The sequence below is a fragment of the Schistocerca americana genome, chromosome 5 (assembly GCF_021461395.2).
Source record: "Schistocerca americana isolate TAMUIC-IGC-003095 chromosome 5, iqSchAmer2.1, whole genome shotgun sequence".
NCBI lineage: Eukaryota > Metazoa > Arthropoda > Insecta > Orthoptera > Acrididae > Schistocerca > Schistocerca americana.
This window is the reverse complement of record NC_060123.1, coordinates 387,789,154-387,813,374: the sequence shown is the minus strand read 5'-3', so window position 1 is coordinate 387,813,374 and position 24,221 is coordinate 387,789,154. Positions and strand designations below refer to the sequence as shown.

The window sequence follows — 24,221 nt, the reverse complement described above, 5'->3', positions numbered from 1 at the left end:
TTTCTGCCATCGTCGAAATCATTCCAGATTGCTGTTTGTAAAAATTTCATTTGGCATGCCTCTCATTTAATGTCTTTCAAATGAGTGAACCACTTCAGAAGTGTAGCAGTACTTGACAGTGGCTTGTGAAGTCAGTACTAAGGTAAAGGAATCCACATTGTGACATAACTCCATGAACTCGAGTATCACATCACTTTTTTTTTTAATTTTTAATAGCTGTTTTGTAGTTACCAAGTGAGGTGGTACAGTGGTTAAGACAGCTGAGGTGGATTTAGAAGAAGTAGGGCTCAAATCTCTATACAACTATCCAGGCTCGAATCTCTATACAACTATCCAGGTTTCCAACGATTTTCATAAATCTACTTAGGAAAATGTTGTAATGGTATTTCTGAACAGGTTGATTGACTTATCCAACTGAAACACTACTACATGTTTAACGATGTTGATGCCCAAAGGATGTTTAACTGTATACTTGCTTCACTTCATTCACAGTGAATATTTATTGGTGGACATGGTGAGGTGTCCCATCGTGCTAAAAATGTCTCGAAGTTTGACCCTGATGTCAATTGGACAAGACCTCAACAAGGATCAGAAAATCTTTGTAGAATAGCACTGTGGCCATGAAATGCAAGCCCAAATGCCAAACACTGACTGGATTTATTATCCACAGAATAACTCACTAACAGTACTACATTGGACTTTACAATCTGGTAGCTTTGTAGAGACATGCACTGTCTCATTTCTTGGGATGCACATCAAAAAGGAGTTGATTATTGTTTGGAAGCCCAAACTATGGAACTTAACTAGGAGGCACTCCACAAAATGGCACATGGTGTTGCAGACTCTGGGGAAATACTTGTGATGATGATGATGATGATGATGATGATGATGATGATGCTAATATGTCAACTGGAGAACTTGCATCGCTGCACGACCCCCTGGAATACCTCGAACATAAAAAATACAAGCAACTTAAACAGAAATTGTACAGCTATTTCAACTAAGAAATGCTCACTTCATTTTTTTGAATATCACTTGCAAATAATCAAGCTTGCTTAGTTGTAAAAGCTATTGACGGTGCTGATGCCACCCAGACTCTTGTTTATTTCATAAAATACTTCTGCCCCTATAATTGAGTTAAAAGAACATCTGAATATTACACTTTACATACTCAACATAAAATTTATACATGTATTTTCTGACATTGTTAGTTATAAATCTTTAATGTGCAGCTGATATCCCAACTATATATCTTTACATTACTTGAACTCCCTTTTTGGAGTAGTCATCATGCACTATAGCATTACAACATATCATCATATTGCAAAAGTTACATTTTGATTCATGTTATACATTCATATATGTTTCTTCTCTCTCTCTCTCTCTCTCTCATTTATTGTAATCCACATAAACCCCTTTTTGGGGACCGATGGCCTTTGTAGTCTGGCCCCTTCAATCCCCACAACCCCCCCTTCCCCCTCCTCCCTTTTTGGAGCTGGATGCAGTTCCAGTTCACTTTCAGGTATCAAACTCTTTACTCTTTCAACATATAGGTAAATACAGTTGCTTACAGTCTTCGGTGTTCGAACTAGTCAGTCACAGTTAGTTATATAAAGTACTGTGGATGATGTTGACACAGTAGATATTAACTAAAATGTAATGCTTCCAGTGGGTCACTTGTGGTCTTCTAATAAATGCATTTAAGTAATCACAGATAAATTTTCAGTGGCCTCCTTTCTCACCGCCTCTTAATTATGAATGTTAGTGAACTTGCTGGTTCAGTCGTGGGCAAGTGTAAACTAGTTCCATTCATTCATTAACTATAAATACTATATACTTCACTAACAGTGTCAGAAGCTTTCTAGGTGACACTACTTCAGACAGTCCTGTTATAATGGGTTAAGATAAATAGAGAGAAAAAGGAGGAATCTTGCCATTGAGCTATTGAATAGTAAATAGAGGAAAAGATACATCGGCACCCCATGTAGTGGTAGTAGGAAAGGAAATGAAGATTAGGAATGATAGGATTGAAGAAAGAGATGACACCCAAAAGGCAGGTACCCTTTCCACTCCCCACCCTGGATTCCCAAAACGAAGTATGTGTACACCATTCCTCCCAGCCTTCAAGACAATGGTCTGTAGAAGCCCCTGACTGATAAATTCCATAATGCTTGTGGCTTTATGGAGTATAGCATAGACTGCATCTTCAAATTTTATATTTTAACTTCTTGACAAGTATCACATGATTTCAATATTTTCTTGACTTGTTGGGACATGTTCCGGAGATAATACTATCTCGTATGAATTGCTTCTTTGCTCCACATTGGGTGTACACTGTGTGTGTGTGTGTACCAGGTTAATAAAGTAATACTATCTTTGGGAATACACAGTAACCAGTTCTTGACGCTTTTTTTTCCATGATAAAGTAATTTTTTCGTGAATTTTCCAGGTCATGTTATTGTCATCTGGGTTTTGCTCTAAACATGGTTATTTAACATCTCACCCATTTTTTAAATTCCTACAAAGTAATCTAATGTCATGTTCATATTTGTTAACTTTTAGAAAGTATATAGCAAAATTAACTCTGTCCTCTACATCCTCATTTTTTAAAGTCTATTAGCAATCTATATAATGCATCTGGTATCATATTCTCGGTCCCATCACATATTGTACTGAAAACTTAAATTCTTGGAGAGAAAGTGCCCACTGTGGTAAATGACTGTACCAAAGCCTACTTTTTAGTAAAAAGCTTACCACTCTTTGGTCGCTGTGTACTGTAGTTACATGTCCTGCTAATAAGTATTTTATCTTCTTAAATGGTTGTACAACAGCTAATGTCTCCTACCCTGTGATTCCGTAACTCCTATTGTGGTTTGCCTGTAATTGGCTTGTGAATGCTATTGGACAGTATTTTAGTCCATTAGATGTGTGTAGCTCCTGATGCAGATGATATGCCATATTTGGTGTCAAGTGGAAGGTTCCTCAGAATTTGTGTGAACTAGTAACGATGCTGATACTGAACTGTTTTTATTCTGTTAAATTCTATGCTGCATTCTGGCTTCCATTGCCAAGGTGTGTTGTGTTTAAGCAGGGCCATTAAATATGGGGTGTTTTAATACAGTATGTGGCAAAATTTTTCTATAAAAGCCTATAATTCCTAGGTATGATTTTAACGGTTTCTTGTTTGATGGTTCAGGATACTTGTTTAAGGTGTGTAGTCTACGTGGATCAAGCTTTAACCCTTCAGTATTTACTACATGACATAAAAACTTGACCAAATTTTGTCCAAATGGTGAGATAGAAGGTTTAATTGTTGTGCCTTGTGAATGCACTCCACTCTTCATAAAAAGTTATTCAAGGATTTGAAAAAGTTCGAGCCAACTTTCAGATATGATTACTATGTCACCAACATGATTAAGTGTTTTTTGTGTAAGTCACTACCTATTACTTTGTCTAAAGCTCTGACAAATACTGATACTGAGATGTTGAGACCAAATGGTAATGCATTAAAGTGGTAAGATCTACTGTCGGAAAGAAACACTGTATATTTTTGTGGCCCTGCTTGTAATTGAATTTGCCTGTAACAGCCCATAGTAATGAAGTATTTTGCCTCTGTGGACTGTGATAGTAACTCTTCAATTGTGGGAGGTCTATCTCATCCTGGGTCTATTATTTTGTCAACTGTCCTGCTATCGAGTTCTAATTGTATTGATCCTAAGTGTTTTTTAACTACAACTAATGGTTTGTTATAACAACTGTCAGATGGTTCTATAATGTTCCATGAGATCATCCTATGAATTTCTTTTCATACTGATTCTTTTGCTGCTGTTGGTTTTGGATATGCTGTTACAAAACTTTTTGGATGCTTTGTTTTTAATGTACTCCCAAAATCTTTGGTGGTTCCTGGTTTCAAAGAAAAAAAATCGTATGTGTTAAAGTAGCGACATCATATCTGACTTTTTTTTAATCTCATCCCTGTAGATTTATTAATAATAAGCATAGTTTCATCTTCACTTATTTCCATATTATAATCATTGGTATAAATTTCCTGGCAACTGCATAAAACTGTTTCTGTGGTTATTGATGTATTAGATTTATGTAAAGTAACTGGTTCAAAATGTAATGATGATATATTTTCTGATGCATATTGAAATGTTGTGAAACCTTTATTATAATCTAATACAACCTTTTGTTCTGTTTCTATAATTATCAAGACATATAATTCTGATAAAAGAAACATGGGAAAATCAAAATCCTATCCTTGGAGGCTGACTCTTACTAATAATTCTGTATTTATTTGTTTACCTACAGTTCCTGTAGCTCCTATTATTTTTGCTGCATTTGCAGGAAGTCTATGGATATGTGCAAAATGTTACGTTATTCTAGGAAATGTTAGTCAGTCATGCAAATCTCACTACCAGAAGCTAGGATTATATTTACAGAAATGTTTTCTATGTTTCATTTTAACTTCAGCTGTAAATATAGGGTGTCCCACTCAAACCTCCCTGATTTCAAGGACACAGGAGAGAAAAACCATAGTAGATATGACAATGAAAAATGCACCACATTGTAGAGCATCTCAAAGAATTTATATTCCTGAATCAGAAGTGCCAAGTATCGTGGCCGGAGTGCAGCATGGTCACATGAAGTAAAAATGGCGACTCCAAAGTAGCGCGCGTAAGCAGTATTGTGGTTTGCAGAAATAAATTCGCCGATTACTGTGCAAAGGAATTATTGTCGTGTGTATGAATGTGATCCACCTGACGTGAAAACAATTAAGGAATAGTATAGGAAGTTTCTGGCAACAGGAAGTGTTCTGAAACATTTTGGCGGTGCATGTTACGGAGTTTCAGAAGAGACAGTGGAGGACATCAAACAATTGTTTCTCAGAAGCCCACATAAGTCAATTCATCAAGCATCTAGACAACTTGATGTACCTCAATCAACATTGCATCGTGTAGTTCACCACTGTCTTTGTATGTGTGCTTACAAAAGTGCAAATTCTGCAACATCTGACACTGAATGACAAACCGCAACAACAAAATTTGCTGTGGATATAGCATATTGATATGGATGTCAGCTTCCTGGAAAAATATTTTATTTTCAGACGAGGCAGCCTTTCATCAATCAGGAAGGGTTAATAGGCATAATGTTTGGATTTGGGGTTTGCAAAATCCACACATTGTCATTGGCCATGTTCGTGATAGCCCTAAATTAAACATCTGGTGTGGACTAATGCACGACAGGATTGTTGGTCCGTTCTTCTTTGCGGAACAAACAGTGAATGGGTCAGTGTATCTGGACATGTTGGAGCAGCTTATGTACCCTCAGATACAAGACTTGCAACCCAACATCATTTTTCTACAAGATGGAGCTCTGCTGCGTTGGTCAATGGCTGTTCACAAGTTCCCGTGTAGGAACCCAGTTGTTGGATCGGACGTGGAGGACCCATTGCCTGGCCACCACGTTCACCCGACATCATGTTGCTTGAGTTCTTCATGTGGGGATTCGTGAAGGACCGCGTGTATGCGACCAAAGTTGACGATATTCCTACGTTGCGATATCGTATCACTAATGCGATTGCAGCAATACCAGAGGAAATGTTACAAAGAACTTGGCAAGAAATTGAATATAGACTCGATATTCTTCGTACTGCAAATAGTTCACATGCAGAGGTGTATTGCAGATAAATAAATAAAATTTTTTGAGATGCTCTACAATGTGGTGCATTTTTTATTGTCATATCTACTGTGGTTTCTTTTCCTGGGTCTTTGAAATCAGGGAGGTTTGAGTGGGACACCCTGTATTTTCACATATTTAATAATTGGTGGCTCATGTTGTGCTAAGAGAGCATTTGTTATATTACTTCCCCTGTCATATCTTATCAAGCACTGAATAATCATCATCATCATCTCTCTAATGGTGTGTAAACCTATTCATTTATCTGCTCAGTATTTTCTGGTCTTTTATTTGCTGATCCTGTATTGTTGTTACCATTCTTATTTTCATTACCAATTTGTTCCGTGCTGCATCTGGAATGCTGTCTTTCTGACTGATTTTCGTTAGGTCCATTTTTCAAGATAACCTAAAAGGTTCTTAACTTTACCCCAGCCCTTACTTAAAAGTTTATATCTTACTCTCCGAGATAATCAACTTATCACTTCCAGTAAATGTTCCCCACTGATCGGGTCATCTACATACTTGGCCTTGTTTAATGGGTGTTCCACTTTTCTAGTTGTTGCTGTTGTAAAGTTTGTACCCTAGTAATTCTAAACGTAATTTTTTCTGAGCTCTTTCACTCTAGTATTTCAGTTTAAATCTGAGTTCAGAATCGTTATATGTTTTAAATTAGTCTAACTTCAGCACACCCCCTTGCAATTCATTACTTGTTAAATGACTTAGCAACAAATCTTAGTTTGCTGTGGTCCATCCACGTGTCCAGTGACATATCTTTAAAAGCTCTCTCTTTTTTTTTTTTTTTTTTTTAAAAAAAAAAGGGGGTGTATGCCACCAGATGGTGGGAACTTCAGAAATTTATGATTTAATCCTCACTTAACACAGCTGTAAAATCGCCATCTGCATTATAATGTAACTTACTTCTAATTAACTCATCATGTTTTTCCTCCTCCTCCTCCTGACTTGTATAATCTAAGTTCAACAAGCCACTACTTATATGAATTGTTTATGTGTTACCATTGGTGTCATCTGTATGCTGTGTGTCATTGCTGTTCCACCTATTGACATCATATCAAACAGTGAAATCGAAATGGGAATATTCTATTCTGACAGTGTGCATTGTTTTTCACAAGTTCTTTCCCACATCCCCCTAGAACTTAGAACTACTTAAACCTAACTAACCTAAGGACATCACATACATCCATGCCCGAGGCAGGATTCGAACCTGCGACCGCAGCGGTCACGCGGTTCCAGACTGAAGCGCCTAGGACCGCTCGGCCACCACGGCCAGCTATGTCATTAAATCCCATGTCTAATTTTTTATGTAAGTGGTACATTTTACCATAAGTCAGAGACATGAAATTGGATATGTTCTCTTCCAGTTTTGAAAACCTGCTATTCATTTGCTCTTCTAAATTTGTCTGTTTGTTATTTACGTATGAGAATTGCTCCAACACTGTTTGCAGGAATCCCTCCCTTGTCACACTTTCTTCTGTGAAATTCATGGTTGCTGAGTAAAATGCCGACACTTCATAAATAGCAATACAAAATTATTTATACTGTTAACCAGTGTATGTTAAGATTCGGATTGATCGAGTGTCTACTGAAGACTTAGCTAGCCGAATGACACAGAGCAGTGCACATTACTATTTGCAATGTAATGTAATTGCCCACAGGATAGCTTCATGTGAATTATTCTTCTAACACAATATTTTCATTATTACAGTTTACACCAGATGATGGAACTTTATTTTAAGTGTTCTGAGACTGGTCACGTATACACTAAAAGATTGATGATCCAGAAAATTTTGTGTGGTTTCTTCATTTTACAAAATGACTTATTCTGGTTGTCATATCTGCTAAGGATGCTGCCTCACATCGTGGTGTCGGTCGCTGCTGTGTGGCATTATTGTGTGAGGTGCTGGAACTTGTGGAATGTTGCCAACTGTAGGTGAGATGCTCGCTGACGGCAGTGGCAGCGGATATACTAAAAGTTAACCTAATCTGCTTTAATAAAAATTGATCTTGATGTTGTAGTGCAATACCACTTTGTGGGCACTAATTGGTGGTATTAACAACCATTGAATTAAATCAAGACACTTGATGTCAAATAATTATTCCACGTGTCGGTGTGACGACTTGTTTACTTCTGTTGGCATACTTGGTAACCACTTATTTATCGGAGTTGTCAAGCTCAAATAATTTGTATTTTGTGTTAAATTAATTGCATTCGGTCAAAATAATCTGAATTCTAGTTACGTATCAGAACTATTTACTGTTTGATGCTATTACTTTGACACAAAATTGTAATGTAATGCTAAGCAGGATTTAACACCACTGTCTAGTAATGCCACACCTTTTGCATGACTATAATTAATTTTTCTCGTTATTGCTTAGCAATTATTTTTCAAGTATAGTGCTTGAAAGGCTGCCTCTCTGTAATTCATTATCTTCTTGTTGTCTTATTTCAACTGAAACATAATTATGGTGTCAAGTTGTATATTTAGCTTTGGTTGACAGCAGTTGTACATTCTTCCAGTTCGAAAGTAGGATTGCTGCTTGTGAGGGGTCATGTCGTGCTTAAAATTTCTTGAAGTATGACCCTGGCGTTGAAGTATGACCCTGGCACAAGTGGGAATAGACCTCCACAAAGACCGGAAAATCTTAGTAGAATGACACTCTGATCACAAAATGAAAGCCCAAGTACTGAACATTGATTGATTTATTATTCACCGAATATCTCAACAACAGTATTACATTGAACTTAACAGTCTGGGGGCTTTGCACAGACACTCTACGTAGAATGTCTCATATCTTGGGATGCACATCAAAGATGTGTTGATTATGGTTTGGAAGCCCAAACCACAGAACTTCACTAGAAGGAGCTCCATGGTGTTCCCTGCAGCATTGCAGACTCTGAGGAAATACTTGACCATGATGGTCAAATGAAGACCTTGCGTCACTGCATGGTGTCCCAGGAGTACCTCAAACATAAAAAAAATATGACCAACTGGAACCAGGATCGTACTACTCTTTCAGCTAATAGACACTAACTTTGTTTCTGGTGAATCAAGATTTGAACTGATCACATTTGCTCAATCATAAAAGCTGTAGCTTTGTACAGAGTCCATATGGCACCCAAACTCTAGTTTATTTCACAAAATGGCCTTGTAGCCTCAGAACACTAAAGAGAAATCTTTAGAATAATATAGTATATGTCCCAGGTAGTTGTTTCCATTGCTTTTTCTGCAGACTGAGTTATGAAATAACACACTTGAGACATGTTTATTCGAAGTTTTCAGGTATAACTGGTGTTGTTCATACTACTAGGTTACAGAAACAGAAATTCTCCATTTATTTGCATTACACAAGTTTTCCATGTACAGTGACCTTGCACATGAATTAAACAAACGCATTGATGGGTTTTGTAACTCTGTTATGGCTAGTTACTTAATTTCATGTTACATGCGCCATTTGCCTGATACGTCATTATGATATGGAATGAGTCTTTTAAATTCACATCACAAATAAATTTTTAAATAGGGCTACATGATGACCATTTACTTGTAGTTTTCTTTTTTTTCAATATGTATGTGAGTTAGTTATTCCTACACTGCATCATTTACACATCAGAATAATAGAAATACATCTGCAGAATAGGAGTTCTCAGGGAATAACTTTTTCACTTTGTTTTCAAGTGTAACTTTGCCGTCTTACAGACATTTTATATGACTGGGGAGTGATCAAAAATTTTGGTAGCAACATTGTGCCTTCCTTTTCGTGCCAAAGGCAACCTTAACGTGGAATAATGAATGTAATTTTTTATTCTGATATTGTAATTATGTATATCATTCTTTCTTTTGAACAGCAGTGGATTATTTACATAAAAACTTCATGAGGGAATAAGTATACAGTGAGACAGTAGTCGGAATGCCTGACTGTGAACGTGTATCAGCAGGATGATTGTGGATGAACAGATATTATTCTTACACAACGTTTTTGAGCTATGAAGACTTTCTTTCTTGAAGATGAGTTACTCCAGAACATTATTCCATAAGACATTATTGAATGAAAATTAGCAAAACATGTCAACTTACCGATTTGTCTCTCCCCAAGATTTACAATGATTTTAAGTGCGACTGTGGCTCAACTAAGTTAATTTAGGAGCTCCAGAATATGTTCTTTATAGTTTAAATTCTCATCAATATGGACAGCTATAAATTTTGAAGTTCCTGACATCATTATTATTTCCACACTGTGTGTTGCACTTACCATTGGTGTAATACCCTTAGATGTTCAGAACTGAGTATGTTGTGTCTGTTCAAAATCTAGAGACCATTCACAGAAACCCAGTCGGTGATATTTTTAAGAAGATTGTTTACCATTTCTTTTGTTTCTGTATGTATGCGTGGATCTTATGACTGGTTGAATATACACTACTGGCCATTAAAATTGCTGCACCACGAAGATGATGTGCTACGGATGCGAAATTTAACCGACAGGAAGAAGATGCTGTGATATGCAAATGATTAACTTTTCAGAGCGTTCACACAAGGTTGGCGCCGGTGGCGACACCGACAACATGCTGACATGAGGAAAGTTTCCAACAGATTTCTCATAGACAAACAACAATTGACCGGAGGGGGAGGTAGAGGAATAGGAGGAGGAGAGATGTAAAAATACAGTGTGTTCGTTAGTGGAATAGAAGGCTGTGTAGTGCTGGAGTAAGAACAAGAAAGGTGATATGTGGGTTGAGTGAAGGACTCTGACTAATGAAGTTGAGGGCAGGAGGATTATGGGAACATAGGATACATTGCAGGGACGGTTCCCTCTGGTCAGTCAAGAAAAGCTGGTGTTGGTAAGAAGAATCCTGATGGCACAGGCTATGAAGCAGTCATTGAACTGAAGAACGTTGTGTTCGGCAGCGTGTTCAGCATCTGGTTGGTCCAGCTGTTTCTTGACCACGGTTTGTTAGTGGCCATTTATGGCGACAGACAGTGTGTTGGTTGTCATGGCCACAGTTTGTCAGTGGCCAAGCACGACTCACGCCCCATCCTCACAGCTTCACTTCTGCCAATACCTCGTCACTTACCTTCCAAACCTTACAGAAGCTGTCCTGCAAACCAGGAGCCTCTGTAAAGTTTGGAAGGTAAGAGACGAGATACTGGCAGAAGTGAAGCTGTGAGGACGGGGTGAGAGTCATGCTTGGGTAGCTCAGGTGGTAGAGCACTTGCCCACGAAAGGCAAAGGTCCCGAGTTTGAGTCTCGGTCTGGCACACAGTTTTAATCTGCCAGAAAGTTTCAAGAGAAATCTAGGCCGTGTTGAGTGATTTAAGTGTTCATTTCTCCAAAGTCATGTAGATTTAAATGGGTTGGCTCCCATACATTTTCTGCAAGAAGCTCTGACAGCCTATGTTTCCTTTTCTTATTCAGATGTAGGCTGTGTCTATTATATCTTGATCACCAATTACAGCAACATTGCACTCATACGAGATTTCATTTCAGTCAGCAGCAGTCTGCTCAACTTAGTGTTCACACGGACCACAGCAGTGTTAATCCAGGGACTCACATCTTCATTGTATTGAATTGAATTGTATAGCGATAGGGTATTCTGACTAAGTGAAGCACCTTTTTGGAAGCCATTGGTCATTAATATAAATATTAATGAATGTTGATGAAACGCATTCCCTTTGGTTAACAGTGTACTTGAAGTACCCTTCTGCTTTTTCCCTGCTGATGTAATAATGGAAGTTTTTGATTTGAGCATTCCAAGTTGTTCAGTGAAGCTTAAAGGTATTTAACTTTGTCTGGTTCTTGGTTTTTATTATTATTATTATTATTATTATTATTATTATTATTGTTATTATTATTATTATTTGAAAAGAAAGAAAAAAACTGAAAGTAATTGAGAGGCTGTCAAATGAAAACTGAACACCTGCCACAACGGGGCCATGGAATGGTTCTATTCAAATGTAATCACCAAACAAATTAAGAAATTTATCCCACTGAGAGACAAGAGGATCAAGTCCTGTTCCTGTTCGCCTACTGAGGGATCTACAACTGCACTCAATCTTGCTCTTTGTGGTCTGAATGAAAACAATGTCCACACGTCTTTCTTCAAGTCGTCAAAGATTTGAAAATCACACAGTAAAGATATAGGCTGTATTGAGGATGCTGCAGTGTTTCCCCACTAAATTGCTGAAGTGAACCCTTTATCCAGTTGGCAGGCTCATTAAGTTCCTTGAGTGTGCAACCATAATCAGCTTGCAGCACTATCAAGATACTTTACAGAAACTGTAACATGCCAAAAAGTCAAAACGCCCATGAATATTATTGGGTGGAATTGTCCTGTTGCACAATAATGCCCGTCTCCACACTGCCAGTCAGATGAAGGCTGCGCTTCAGCAATTTGTTTGGGAAACACTGCAACATCCTCCTTATAGCCAAGATCTTTCACCGTGCGATTTTCACATTTTTGGTGACCCGAAAAAAATCATGCATGGACGTCAGTTTAAATCAGACGATCAAGTGCAAGAGTGGGTGCAGTCTTAATCTGTCAGCTGCCGACTGCATACTATAAAACAGGAATTGATCATCCCATCTCCCAGTGGGATAAATGTCTTAATGCATGTGGTGATTAGTTTTGAATAGAACCGTTCCATGGTCCTGTTGTGGTGGCTTTCGGTTTTCATTTGACTGCTGCTTATAAGTTGTGCTATACATACGGAATTTTAATCATTTTGCTGTGTGAGGCCGTGGTTACCATGTCTTCTATAATATTTGTAGAAGTGTAAGGGTCTACAGTACGCGCTCGCCAACAACCTGTCTAGAATGCTGACAATTTGCTTGGTCAGTACATATGCATCAGGCCACAGTGCAACACAGGGAGTATGCGACTGGCTGCCGTCTGCAGCGTGCCGTATTAACTGGTGTGGCCTCAGGCACGAATATGTGTCTTTTCTTAGCTCAGCATGGAGCCTTCCGATATGACCATAATTACGATGTCGGACATAGTGATGATGGGTGCGCGTAGTGTGTGTGTTTTATAATCCGCCTTTGCTTATGAAGCTGTTTAAACTTTCTTCTCGGTGTTCGCGTATTGCCGTACCTCAAGGACCCACCGCTTACAAATCCTGACAAATATTTCGTGTAATTATCATCCTGGGCAACAACACAAAAAACCTCCTCATAGAAGACTTTTTTTTTATAATCAGTACTGTAGTCAAAGTTTTATAGCAGTGGGAAATTCACATTAGCTCACACATTTGCTCAGCAGATCTTGTCCGTGAGCAGCAGACAAGCTGTTGCAAGAATTCTTTGTGCTCTACAATTGATGTGCATTGAGTACAATAGTTTTTAAGTTTAAAAGCTGAAGATTAAACTGGTATGTGATGAAGTGGTACTATATCAAACTGGGAGAGGAAAGAAGCTTTATAGCTTAGCTGACTAAAAGAAGGGGTGGATTAATAGGATACATGCAGCAGCTAATCATTGTTTAGTTTTGAAGCTCTAACAGGAACAGATTAAGTTACGCTTATTATGCAAACAATGTTAAAAAATAGTTGTTTGCATAACACATGGATCTGAATCCCATAAGAAATAGTTGATTTGGTAGTTTGTGCGTGCGTGTGCAATTTTTGGGTTTGGCAAGAATAAGAACTATTTTATCATAAATTACCGACTTTTCCTTAATTACTCTGCAGATTTAATTTCAAACCGTTTTATATTAATTGATAAGCAATGGAGTTGTTCTTTAATTTTATTTATTTGTGGCAGAGGCAAACAACAATAAAAATACATATTTCGTTATGTAATGGTACTTGGTGAAAAACGTATAAAACATTGTCTGCCCAAAATTATGTTGTGTCATGGACGTGAGGTGTTAAGTGCTGTCCAGTCCTCCATTGTTTACCTCAAAGGGCAGTTGCTGCAGTTCATGTAGAGGGCTGTGGTTTGATCTCCACTACATTTGTAGAGCATTTATGGCTAGGCAAGCTCCCCTTTAACTTACTTACTCTGTATCTGCAAACACCAGAGTGAAGTCTAATTAACGATTTATAGATAGACCAGTATTCCTGATGTCCTGGGGGGAGATGTGCAGTTGGTAGCGTACAGCCCGTAAGGTGAGTGTTTCTCATCCTCCTGCAACTTAACCTTGAAGTCTGAGGAGATTTGTTTAGATTTTTGATTGTATGGTGGAAACTCCTCTTAGACCTCAACGGCTGATGGCCAGGTACTCGTATAACAGGTGTGCCTTTGCACTTTAGATCTCTCATTTGTGTCACAAACTTCTCATCTAAAATCTGGTGGAGCAATAGTGTTTGTTACTCTTTGATGTGTTTTTATAAAATCACTGTGTTGCTACAAAGGAAATGCTCTAATTTTCAATTTCTGTTTTCTCTAGAATTCAGAAATGGGTGGCTAATTCGCACAGCATCTAAATCTTTTGCGGTATACGCTGCGACATCGACAGAGAAACAGGAATGGATGGCACATATCAACAAGTGTATTGAAGATTTGCTGCGGAAAAGTAAGTTTTCTTCTTGTAATATAACTACTCTTTCATTTTTTAATCAACTTTTCTTGAACCTACCTATAACAGAACTTTACTGTACCAAACACCAACCACCATAATCTTCAGCATATGTAGTTTGCGCAGGATACGGTGGCTGATGCACAGCAACCAGTTTTTGTCCAAAGTGCAGGACGAGTTCATTTTTTTGTTTGGAAGGGGAGGTCGATGAACATTTTCCATATTTCAGCCGGTCGGCACTGACAGAATCGAGGCGCATACCCTGCAATCTTTCTGAAACAATTTCTATTTGGTACAAAAATCAATTTCTGCATTACTTGTAGCTTTATATGTCAGGTTCATTATGATGTGCCCATCATTTTGTTAATGGTTGTAGTAATTTTGATATTTACGTGGAAGTAAGACATTGCGCGAAATTTGAAAAAGTTTGCAATGAAAAATAGGGGTCGCTATGATTTTGCATTTGGTGCATACTAGATAATATTTTGTTGCATATGACATTTAGCTAACATGTTGAATTTTTTTTAGACTTGGGTGGAAGCCTCTACCTGTCACCAGTCTTGAGAAAAAATTATGTGACATTGCATTTGTGATAGCACCACACCAGTGGTAAAGCCAGAGTGAAATATCCACAGCTTCCTCATATTTGATAAATGGTTTGAGATATTGGCAAATGTTAACACACAAAGAGGAGAGCATTTTGCTGTGTGGTTAATATGCAAAACTTCATTGTCTACCGTGTTATTCCACCAACTACAGACATTTTAGGTGAAAGAATGTAATTTTTAAGGGTCATCAATAGCTGGTGAAACAAGAAATGTTAAGGGTTTTGGAAAAAGATAACTGAAGTCATTACTTGTTTATTTTGTACCAATGATGTGCTTTTGCATGAGATGCTGAACTTATGCTTCCTCAGTTCCTCACTTAATACATTTAATAAACCAATGTTTAGAATTCTCTTGCAGTTGCATCTGCACAACATGTTAGTGAGGGGAGACTGTGTAAACTTCTGAGTTTTGGCAAAAGAAGCAAATTTTAACATGGCAACAAAAGAAATGTGTAGGTTTTACTCAAAATACCCCACTCATGACACTTCTCTGAAAGTTACAGATGGTTAACAAACCAGGTGAAAATAAAGCGCTACATTTTCGGCGGAATTCTTTTTAGATACTAACTGAAGCAGAGGTGACATCTTTTTGAATGGTCACCGTGCAAATATGAGCGTGTAGGGGCTCCACTTAATACTTACAAAAAATGTGAGTGCAGGCTGCGGTCTAGTATGGCATTTTCCCTCGAGTGCTTTACATTTCCCCTACAGTGCGTGCCCGCAGCCCCCACCACTACCACTCTCCTCACGCTTACACTGCCATCTGCTCATGTACCAGCCATGTTATTCTGTGCTCACCGTACATATAGTTCAATTGATTTAGGGAGAAAGATATATTCCTGGTTATTTTGAATTTAGGGGTCTAACTTGGATACTTTTTCCCCGCCTTTGCATACAATCGTATACCAAGTTATCAGTGAAACATTTTTGTTCCAGCTAGATGAAGATTCTTCTTATATCATATTTTTGTTCTACTTATATCATATTTTTACGCACTTGTGTTTCTTAGACTATTCGGCTTACTGACGTAATCTAACAACTTCTACTAATGCTGATAGCATTAGTCGTCTCCAGAATCTGTCTCATTATCTTAGCTAATAGTTGTCAAACATTTCTTATGTAGCCCAAGTATTTTGTTTTATGTTGCTCTTTGTTTCCCTCATTTGCCTGTGAATTTATTCTTGGTAATTTTTACCTCCATGTTTTGGATGTTTTTGTACTTTCCTTTCTGTGAGGCCATTGAAGTTGGGCCTTAGGGGTTTATTGGAGATTTCTAATTATTTTACTTGCAACAGAGTTCACAGCTGTGATACATTTCTTGAAAGAAATAAGATTCGTGGAAAGCCTTTTATTTATAGCTATTTTATCATTTTGCATGTGCTGTGTTGGTTGTGTAACCATTCTCAAATAAAATGTGTAATCTGTTATCTGCATATGTTTTGGGTTATTTTCATGAGCAGTCTGTGGTTGGCTGGGATTGAAAGCTGTAACCGTCATGATGTTCAGTGTGGTACAAGCATTAGCACACAGCTAAACCGTTTACTATTGTTATGTAGCACTGAGCTGTGTGCAGTGACAGTTTGTTCGCCACAAGTTGTTACTGCACACAGTTCAATGCTATCTGATATTGGTAAATGGCATACTTGTGTGCTGCTGTCTGTTTTGTACCAAAAATTGTGGCTACAGCTTTGAAGTCTGGCCAACAACAGATTGCTCATGAAAATGACTGTAACCCAAAACATATGCAAATAACGAGTTAAACATTTTATTTGAGAATGGCCACACAGCAGAAAGTGTTACATGCAAAATAACAAATTGGAAATAAATAACGGCTGTTGCCAGAGACTAACAAGTCAAACACTCTAGTTTATCTGGCCCCTTACTTATTAGTAAATATATTTTCAAAGGAATTACATATGAAAATGGTGTCCTGTTTCTCCTTTACAGTATTGATTTGAACTTACAACATATTATGTAATTCTTAGATTCCACAGTATTGTTCTCACTGTGTATTATATTAGTCTGAGGAATTCCAGTTGAGAATAGTGTGTGCCTTAAAGAGTGTTTTTACTTTAAATTTAAAAGCTTTAGGTTTACCACATAAAATGTTTTTCTTACTGTTTTGTGTTGAAAGATTATTGAAAATGAATGGTGCAAAGAACATAATACTTTCATCAGTGCAATTACGAAGAAGCAATTCAGTTCTTAGTCTTTGCCATGTTCTACAGTAGTGTGTGTATGTGGAGGCAGATGGTGGGCAGATGTGCAGAAGCTCATGCAATAACTTTATGCAACAGCTAATGGTGTCAGTCTTCCATTTCTACACCACAAGCTTTTCAGAGTGTGATTTCAGGATTTGACGATTTTTTTCATGACAGTGTGTCTCCTGATAGCTATTGCGTTATCTTGTGTTCATTATGGACAGTAGTAACAAAATGCATTTAATGTTATGTACAGACCACTCTCACTTATTTCTTCACCAGTTTTTCAAGAGTGTTTAAAGTAGAAAATGTAACACATCTCTGCATTCCCATTTATAGAAAATGTAATAAATCTCTGCATTCCCATTTGTGGGGAGAGAGCAGTTGCACCATGTGAGCTGAGATCAGAGAGCTGCTACAAAGTATTATTTCTCCCCTTCTGTAGATCAGTCATTCACCTCTCTTCTTGGTTGCATGTTATTCTGTGTCTGTATGCTGTTCATATTCATGCAATACATTTAGCTTCAGTAATCTTATCCGCAATCGAAGGTGCCTACCAATGCTTGCAATAGCTCACGACCACGCATGCTCCCATTGAGGTAGTTCCTGCCACTTCTTCCAGGATGTGTGACAACATAGTACACCACTGCCCATTAAAATTGCTACACCATGAAGATGACGTGCTACGGATGCGAAATTTATCTGACAGGAAGAAGATGCTGTGATATGCAAATGATTAGCTTTTCAGAGCATTCACACAAGGTTGGCGCCGGTGGCGACACCTACAACATGCTGACATGAGGAAAGTTTCCAACCGATTTCTCATAGACAAACAGCAATTGACCGGTGTTGCCTGGTGAAATGTTGTTTTGATGCCTCGTGTAAGGAGGAGAAATGCGTACCATCACGTTTCCGAGTTTGATAAAGGTCAGAATGTAGCCTATAGCAAATGCAGTTTATCGTATCGCGACATTGCTGCTCGCGCTGGTCGAGATCTAATGACTGTTAGCAGAATATGGAATCGGTGGGTTCAGGAGGATAATGCGGAACGCTGTGCTGGATCCCAATGGCCTCATATCACTAGCAGTTGAGATGACAGGCATCTTATCTGCATGGCTGTAACGGATCGTGCAGCCACGTCTTGATCCCTGAGTCAACAGATGGGGACGTTTGCAAGACAACAACCATCTGCATGAACAGTTCGACGATGTTTGCAGCAGCATGGACTATCAACTCAGAGACCATGGCTGCGGTTACCCTTGATGCTGCATCACAGCCAGGAGTGCCTGCGATGGCGTACTCAATGACAAACCTGGGTGCATGAATGGCAAAACGTAATTTTTTCGGATGAATCCAGGTTTTGTTTACAGCATCATGATGGTTGCATTCGTGTTTGGCGACATCGCAGTGAACGCCCATTGGAAGCGTGTATTCGTCATCGCCATACTGGCATATCACCTGGCGTGATGGTATGGGGTGCCATTGGTTACACATATTGGTCACCTCTTGTTCGCATTGACGGCACTTTGAACAGTGGATGTTACATTTCAGATGTGTTTCGACCCATGGCTCTACCCTTCATTTGATCCCTGTGAAACCCTATATTTCAGCAGCATAATGCACGACCACATGTTGCAGGTCCTGTACGGGCCTTTCTGGATACAGAAAATGTTCTACTGCTTCCCTGGCCAGCACATTCTCCAGATCTCTCACCAATTGAAAACGTCTGGTCAATGGTAGCCGAGCAACTGGCTCGTCACAATACGCCAGTCACTACTCTTGAAGAACTGTGGTATCGTGTTGAAGCTGCATGGGCAGCTGTACCTGTACACGCCATCCAAGCTCTGTTTGACTCAATGCCCAGGCGTATCAAGGCCGTTATTACGGCCAGAGGTGGTTGTTCTGGGTACTGATTTCTCAGGATCTATGCACCCAAATTGCGTGAATATGTAACCACATGTCAGTTCTCGTGTAATATATTTGTCGAATGAATACCCGTTTATCATCTACATTTCTTCTTGGTGTAGCAATTTTAATGGCCAGTGGTGTAAATGGACAACCTTTTATTTGTTTTCCATTTTATAGGTAAATTTTTGTCTCTTAGTCACTACTAATGTGCACCTGCAAGTTGTACAGGTAAGTTATTAACTACCCTTCTTTGAGATAGCAGCCTCGTGATGCCAATTGATTATTTTTTTGAGATAGCAGATCTTGTATATTTATCACCTTGGTTAGTAATTAATTTTTGAAAATTGTGAGAACTATTGTCAGCTATCTCTTTTTTGATATATGCCGTATGTGTATTCTTGTCTTTTTTCTACGTCTACATCTACATGGATACTCTGCAAATCACATTTAAGTGCCTGGCAGAGGGTTCATCGAACCACCTTCACAATTCTCTATTATTCCAATCTCATATAGCGTGTGGAAAGAATGAACACCTATATCTTTCCGTACGAGCTCTGATTTCCCTCATTTTATTGTGTTGATCGTTCCACCGTACATAGGCCGGTGTCAACAAAATATTTTTGCATTCGGTGATTGGAATTTCGTGAGAAGATTCCGTCACAACGAAAACGCCTTTCATTTAGTTATTTCCAGCCCAAATTACATATCATTTCTGTGACACTCTCTCCCATATTTCGCGATAATACAAAACATGCCGACTTTCTTTGACCTTTTTCGATGTACTACGTCAGTCTTCCCTGGTGAGGATCCCACAGCGCGCAGCAGTATTCTAAAAGAGGACGGGCAAGCGTAGTGTAGGCAGTCTCTTTAGTAGGTCTGTTACATTTTCTGAGTGTCCTGCCAATAAAACACAGCCTTTGGTTAGCCTTCCCCACAACATTTTCTGTGTTCTTTCCAATTTAAGTCATTTTTAATTGTAATACCTGGGTATTTAGTAGAATTTACAGCTTTTGGATTAGTCTGATTTATTGTGTAGCCGAAATTTAACGAGTTCCTTTTAGTACTTATGTGGATGAACTCACACTGTTAATTATTTAGGGTCAACTGCCACTTTTCGCACCATTCAGATATTTTTTATAAATCGTTTTGCAGTTTGTTTTGATCTTCTGATGACTTTATTAGTCGATAAACGATAGCGTCATCTGGAAACAACCGAAGACAGCTGCTCAAATTGTCTCCCAAATCGTTTATATAGATAAGGATCAGCAAAGGGCCTATAACACTACCTTGGGGAATGCCTGAAATCACTTCTGTTTTACTTGATGACTTTCCATCGATTTCTATGAACTGTGACCTCTCTGACAGGAAATTGCAAATCCAGTCACATAACTGAGATGATATTCCATAAGCACGCAATTTTACTAAGAGCCGCTTGTGTGGTACAGTGTCAAAAGCCTTCCAGAAATTCAGGAATGCGGAATCGATCTGAAATCCCTTGTCAATAGCACTCAGCACTTCATGTGAATAAAGAGCTAGTTGTGCTTCACAGGAACGATGTTTTCTAAACCCATGTTGACTGTGTGTCAATAGACCGTTTCCTTCGAGGTAATTCATAATGTTCGAACACAATATATGTTCTAAAATCCTGCTGCATATTGACGTTAACGATATGAGCCTGCAATTTAGTGGATTACTCCTATTACCTTTCTTGAATATTGGTGTGACCTGTGCAACTTTCCAGTCTTTGGGTACGGATCTTTCGTTGAGCGAATGGTTGTATATGATTTTTAAGTATGGAGCTAATGCATCAGCATACTACTAAAGGAACCTAATTATGAAACAGCCTGGACCAGAAGACTTGCTTTTATTAAGTGATTTGAGTTGCTTCACTACTCCGAGGATATTTACTTCTATGTTACTCATGTTGGCAGCTGCTCTCGATTCGAATTCTGGAATATTTACTTCATCTTCTTTTGTAAAGGCATTTCGGAAGGCTGTGTTTAGTAAATCTGCTTTGGAAGCACTGTCTTGGATAGTATCTCCATTGTAATTGCGCAGAGAAGGCATTGATTGTTTCTTGCCGCTAACATACTTCACATACAACCAGAATTTCTTTGGATTTTCTGCCAGGTTTCGAGACAAAGTTTCATTGTGGAAACTGTTATAAGCGTCTCGCATTGAACTCCGTGCTAAGTTTCGAGCTTCTGTAAAGGACCGCCAATCTTGGGGATTTTGCGTAAGGCATTGTTATTAATTAAATTTCTGTTATGTTAATCCTGTTGAAAGCGCCGTCCAGCTGTGACTGAAGTTTTGAGTGACACTACTGAAAGAGAAATGTGCCATCTGCAAAATAGAAGACTTCAACCATTCAAATTGTCATATTCCTCATATCAGTCAGTTCCTCATAATAAATCTTCAAATTGTTAACTGGACAGTTTTGAATGACATTACAAATGACTGAGTTTTGATTGTTCGTAACTTTTGGATCAGTTCATCCCCCCCCCCCCCCCCCCAACCCAATACTTTGTAACCTTTTGGTAAAATGATGTTGTACTCCGCTGAAGTTTTACAGAAGTACATAACTGCCTTAATCGCTGCCTTCAGTTCTCTGGATTATCTCTCCAACATGGAGCATACATGGATTTGCTATTTCTCCACACTAGTTCACATTATGTTTTAGCACCAATCATTTCCATTATAGTTCACAACTTGGTGCTCACTCAAATGTAATCCCTCCCACCCTATTTCAGTTGGATGATACAGTGGCTGTCAAAGGGGTCAGAACATTGTTCTTGCAAAATGTTGTATATTGGATGCATCCGTTCCCAATCAATGCCTCCGCATCATCTTCATCGTGCGCCACACCTCACCGGCTCTGGGCTCTGGTACCTGTATGTTGCATGCCTAAACTGTCTATCTGCCATCCCTCCCTCACACATTCCTATCCTGAATGCCTGCTGCCTCGTTTACAGTGGAAATTTGGATTAAATTGCTGCATTCCATTCAAAAAATCAACTTCAGTAACTTTTTTTGTTGTACATGCTTAGTTATTTGTGCACTTTGGTACCTTTTAAAACTTCACTTTAGAAAAAAGCCTTTTTTCTAATGAGCTATCGATAAAGTCCAAATGTACTTCAATGGTTGTCATGTTTTTAAAATTTAGGCATGTCCTTTCAGTGTTCATAGTATCAGAGAGATAGCTGCTTCAGCACATAGGTTAGTTATGAGGACCATTAATATTGAACACTTTGCATGTTTTTCTTCAACAGAGTATGTATTCAGATTCCACATAGTAACTTATATTATATCCTATTTTTTGTTTTACACTCAGGTGTCAACTGATAATTTAACTGACATTTGTCAGTTTTCGCGCTGGTACTCTCTCTTCTTCTGCTCTGGTTGCCAACTAAATAATAAAGTTGATATTGAGAGGTAGCTACTGTGCATGAAGAGGTTTTTATAGTCACTTTCCATGTTTATACAGTGAAATTAGCAGCATGCACCCCTTTGCAATAGTGTGTGACTATACCTTGTCATATGATAAAATTTAGTTTCTTAATGGCCAGTCTTATACTACACTTTGCTTTATTGAGTGAAAGTGACAAGTACAGGTACACTGGCTGCAGGTAATAGCTGTGGCTTGGAGCGACATATCTTCCAAGAATCTCCTACTCAACTACACATAGTGCAAGGTTATTTACATTTCTGTGGTGTCATCATCTGATGCATATGAAATAGCTGAATAGAGATGGTTTCACTGTCGATAAATTACACGAATATAAATTGGGGCATAGGCTTCAGAGCAAGTGATACTGTAAGGTATAGAAAATGGATGACAGGTATTTCATTTTGGCAATGTGAATATATCTGTAGTGTGTTGTTTCATTCAGAAGATTTGATTCTGTAATATGTAACATCATAATATTCTACATTGAAATAGAACTGGTTTAAAGTTAAGGAAGTGAATTGTCCCAATCTTTTTCTTCCTCTTGTCACTTGGATGAAAGCATGAAACGGATTATGTCAAAAGCTACTTCACATTGTTCCATTGCATGATGAAAATTTGGTACAAGCAAATTACATGGTTTAATGAAATTGTTCCTTTAAAAGTGGGCGTTTCTTTTGTGGCTAGGGGAGCCATTTAGCTATAACTATGCAAAAAGTATAGAATTTAATTATCCAAACTGTGTTAGAAGCTATAAGTTGTGGGAGAAATGATGTAGTAACAGTTTTATAACTGATATTAGTATTCATTTTGCTATGCTACCATCTTGTCTCTGTTAATTACTTCCTTCCTAATTAGGAATATCCTTTATTTGACTGTGAGGCATCATACTGTGAAATGGTAACTCCTCTTTACAGTAGTTGATCAGTAATAATGATTTTACTATACACTTAACTACAAAATGGTGCAAGCAAGTTGTTGTTGTTGTGGTCTTCAGTCCTGAGACTGGTTTGATGCAGCTCTCCATGCTACTCTATCCTGTGTAAGCTTCTTCATCTCCCAGTACTTACTGCAACCTACATCCTTCTGAATCGGCTTAGTGTATTCATCTCTTGGTCTCCCTCTATGATTTTTACCCTCCACGCTGCCCTCCAGTACTAAATTGGTGATCCCTTGATACCTCAGAACATGTCCTACCAACCGATCCCTTCTTCTAGTCAAGTTGTGCCACAAACTCCTCTTCTCCCCAATTCTATTCAATACCTCCTCATTATTTATGTGATCTACCATCTGAGCAAGCTACCACACATGAAATAATTCTTATGCAAATAGGTGGGGAGATGCTAACTGTACTGTTATTTGTTTCCAAACTTTTAGATGTTTGAGGGTGGGACACTAACATCACAAATGGAACACATTAGCAGGAACAATTGAGCCTATCTGCATTCCTGCTCACAGAAAATGTTAACATGCAAAACACCTCAGACTGAACAGCATGTAATTAACTCATAATCAGTAATTAAATGTACAGTTATAGCAGCATTGAATTGATGGCACAATGCTCACTATGGTGGATGGTCTTTTAATTACAACTGTGAAAATCGTATAATTCTTATAAATAGAAGTGTGCATAAGTTCACTGCCTAGTAAATATGTGAAAGACTGCATTCAAATAGTGGAAACTCCAGATTGGAATATCGACAATATTAGGAAAATGATATGTTGCTATTCACCATATAGATGACATGTCGAGTTGCAGCCAGGCGCAATGAAAAGACTTACACATTTAGCTTTCAACCCAAGCCTTCTTAAAAACACACAAGCCAGCACACTGCTTGCACACATGGCCGC

At 38.4% G+C, this 24,221-nt stretch overlaps 1 protein-coding gene across 2 annotated transcripts in view; it reads left to right on the top strand.

Annotated features, from left to right (window-relative positions):
* LOC124615390 (pleckstrin homology domain-containing family F member 2) overlaps positions 1-24,221 on the top strand; it is a 133,913-nt gene that overhangs the window by 28,053 nt on the left and 81,639 nt on the right. For both annotated transcript variants that reach the window (XM_047143216.1, XM_047143215.1), the window contains exon 5: positions 14,081-14,206. In XM_047143216.1, coding sequence (XP_046999172.1) covers positions 14,081-14,206 — 126 coding nt within the window. The remainder of the gene's footprint in view (positions 1-14,080; positions 14,207-24,221) is intronic.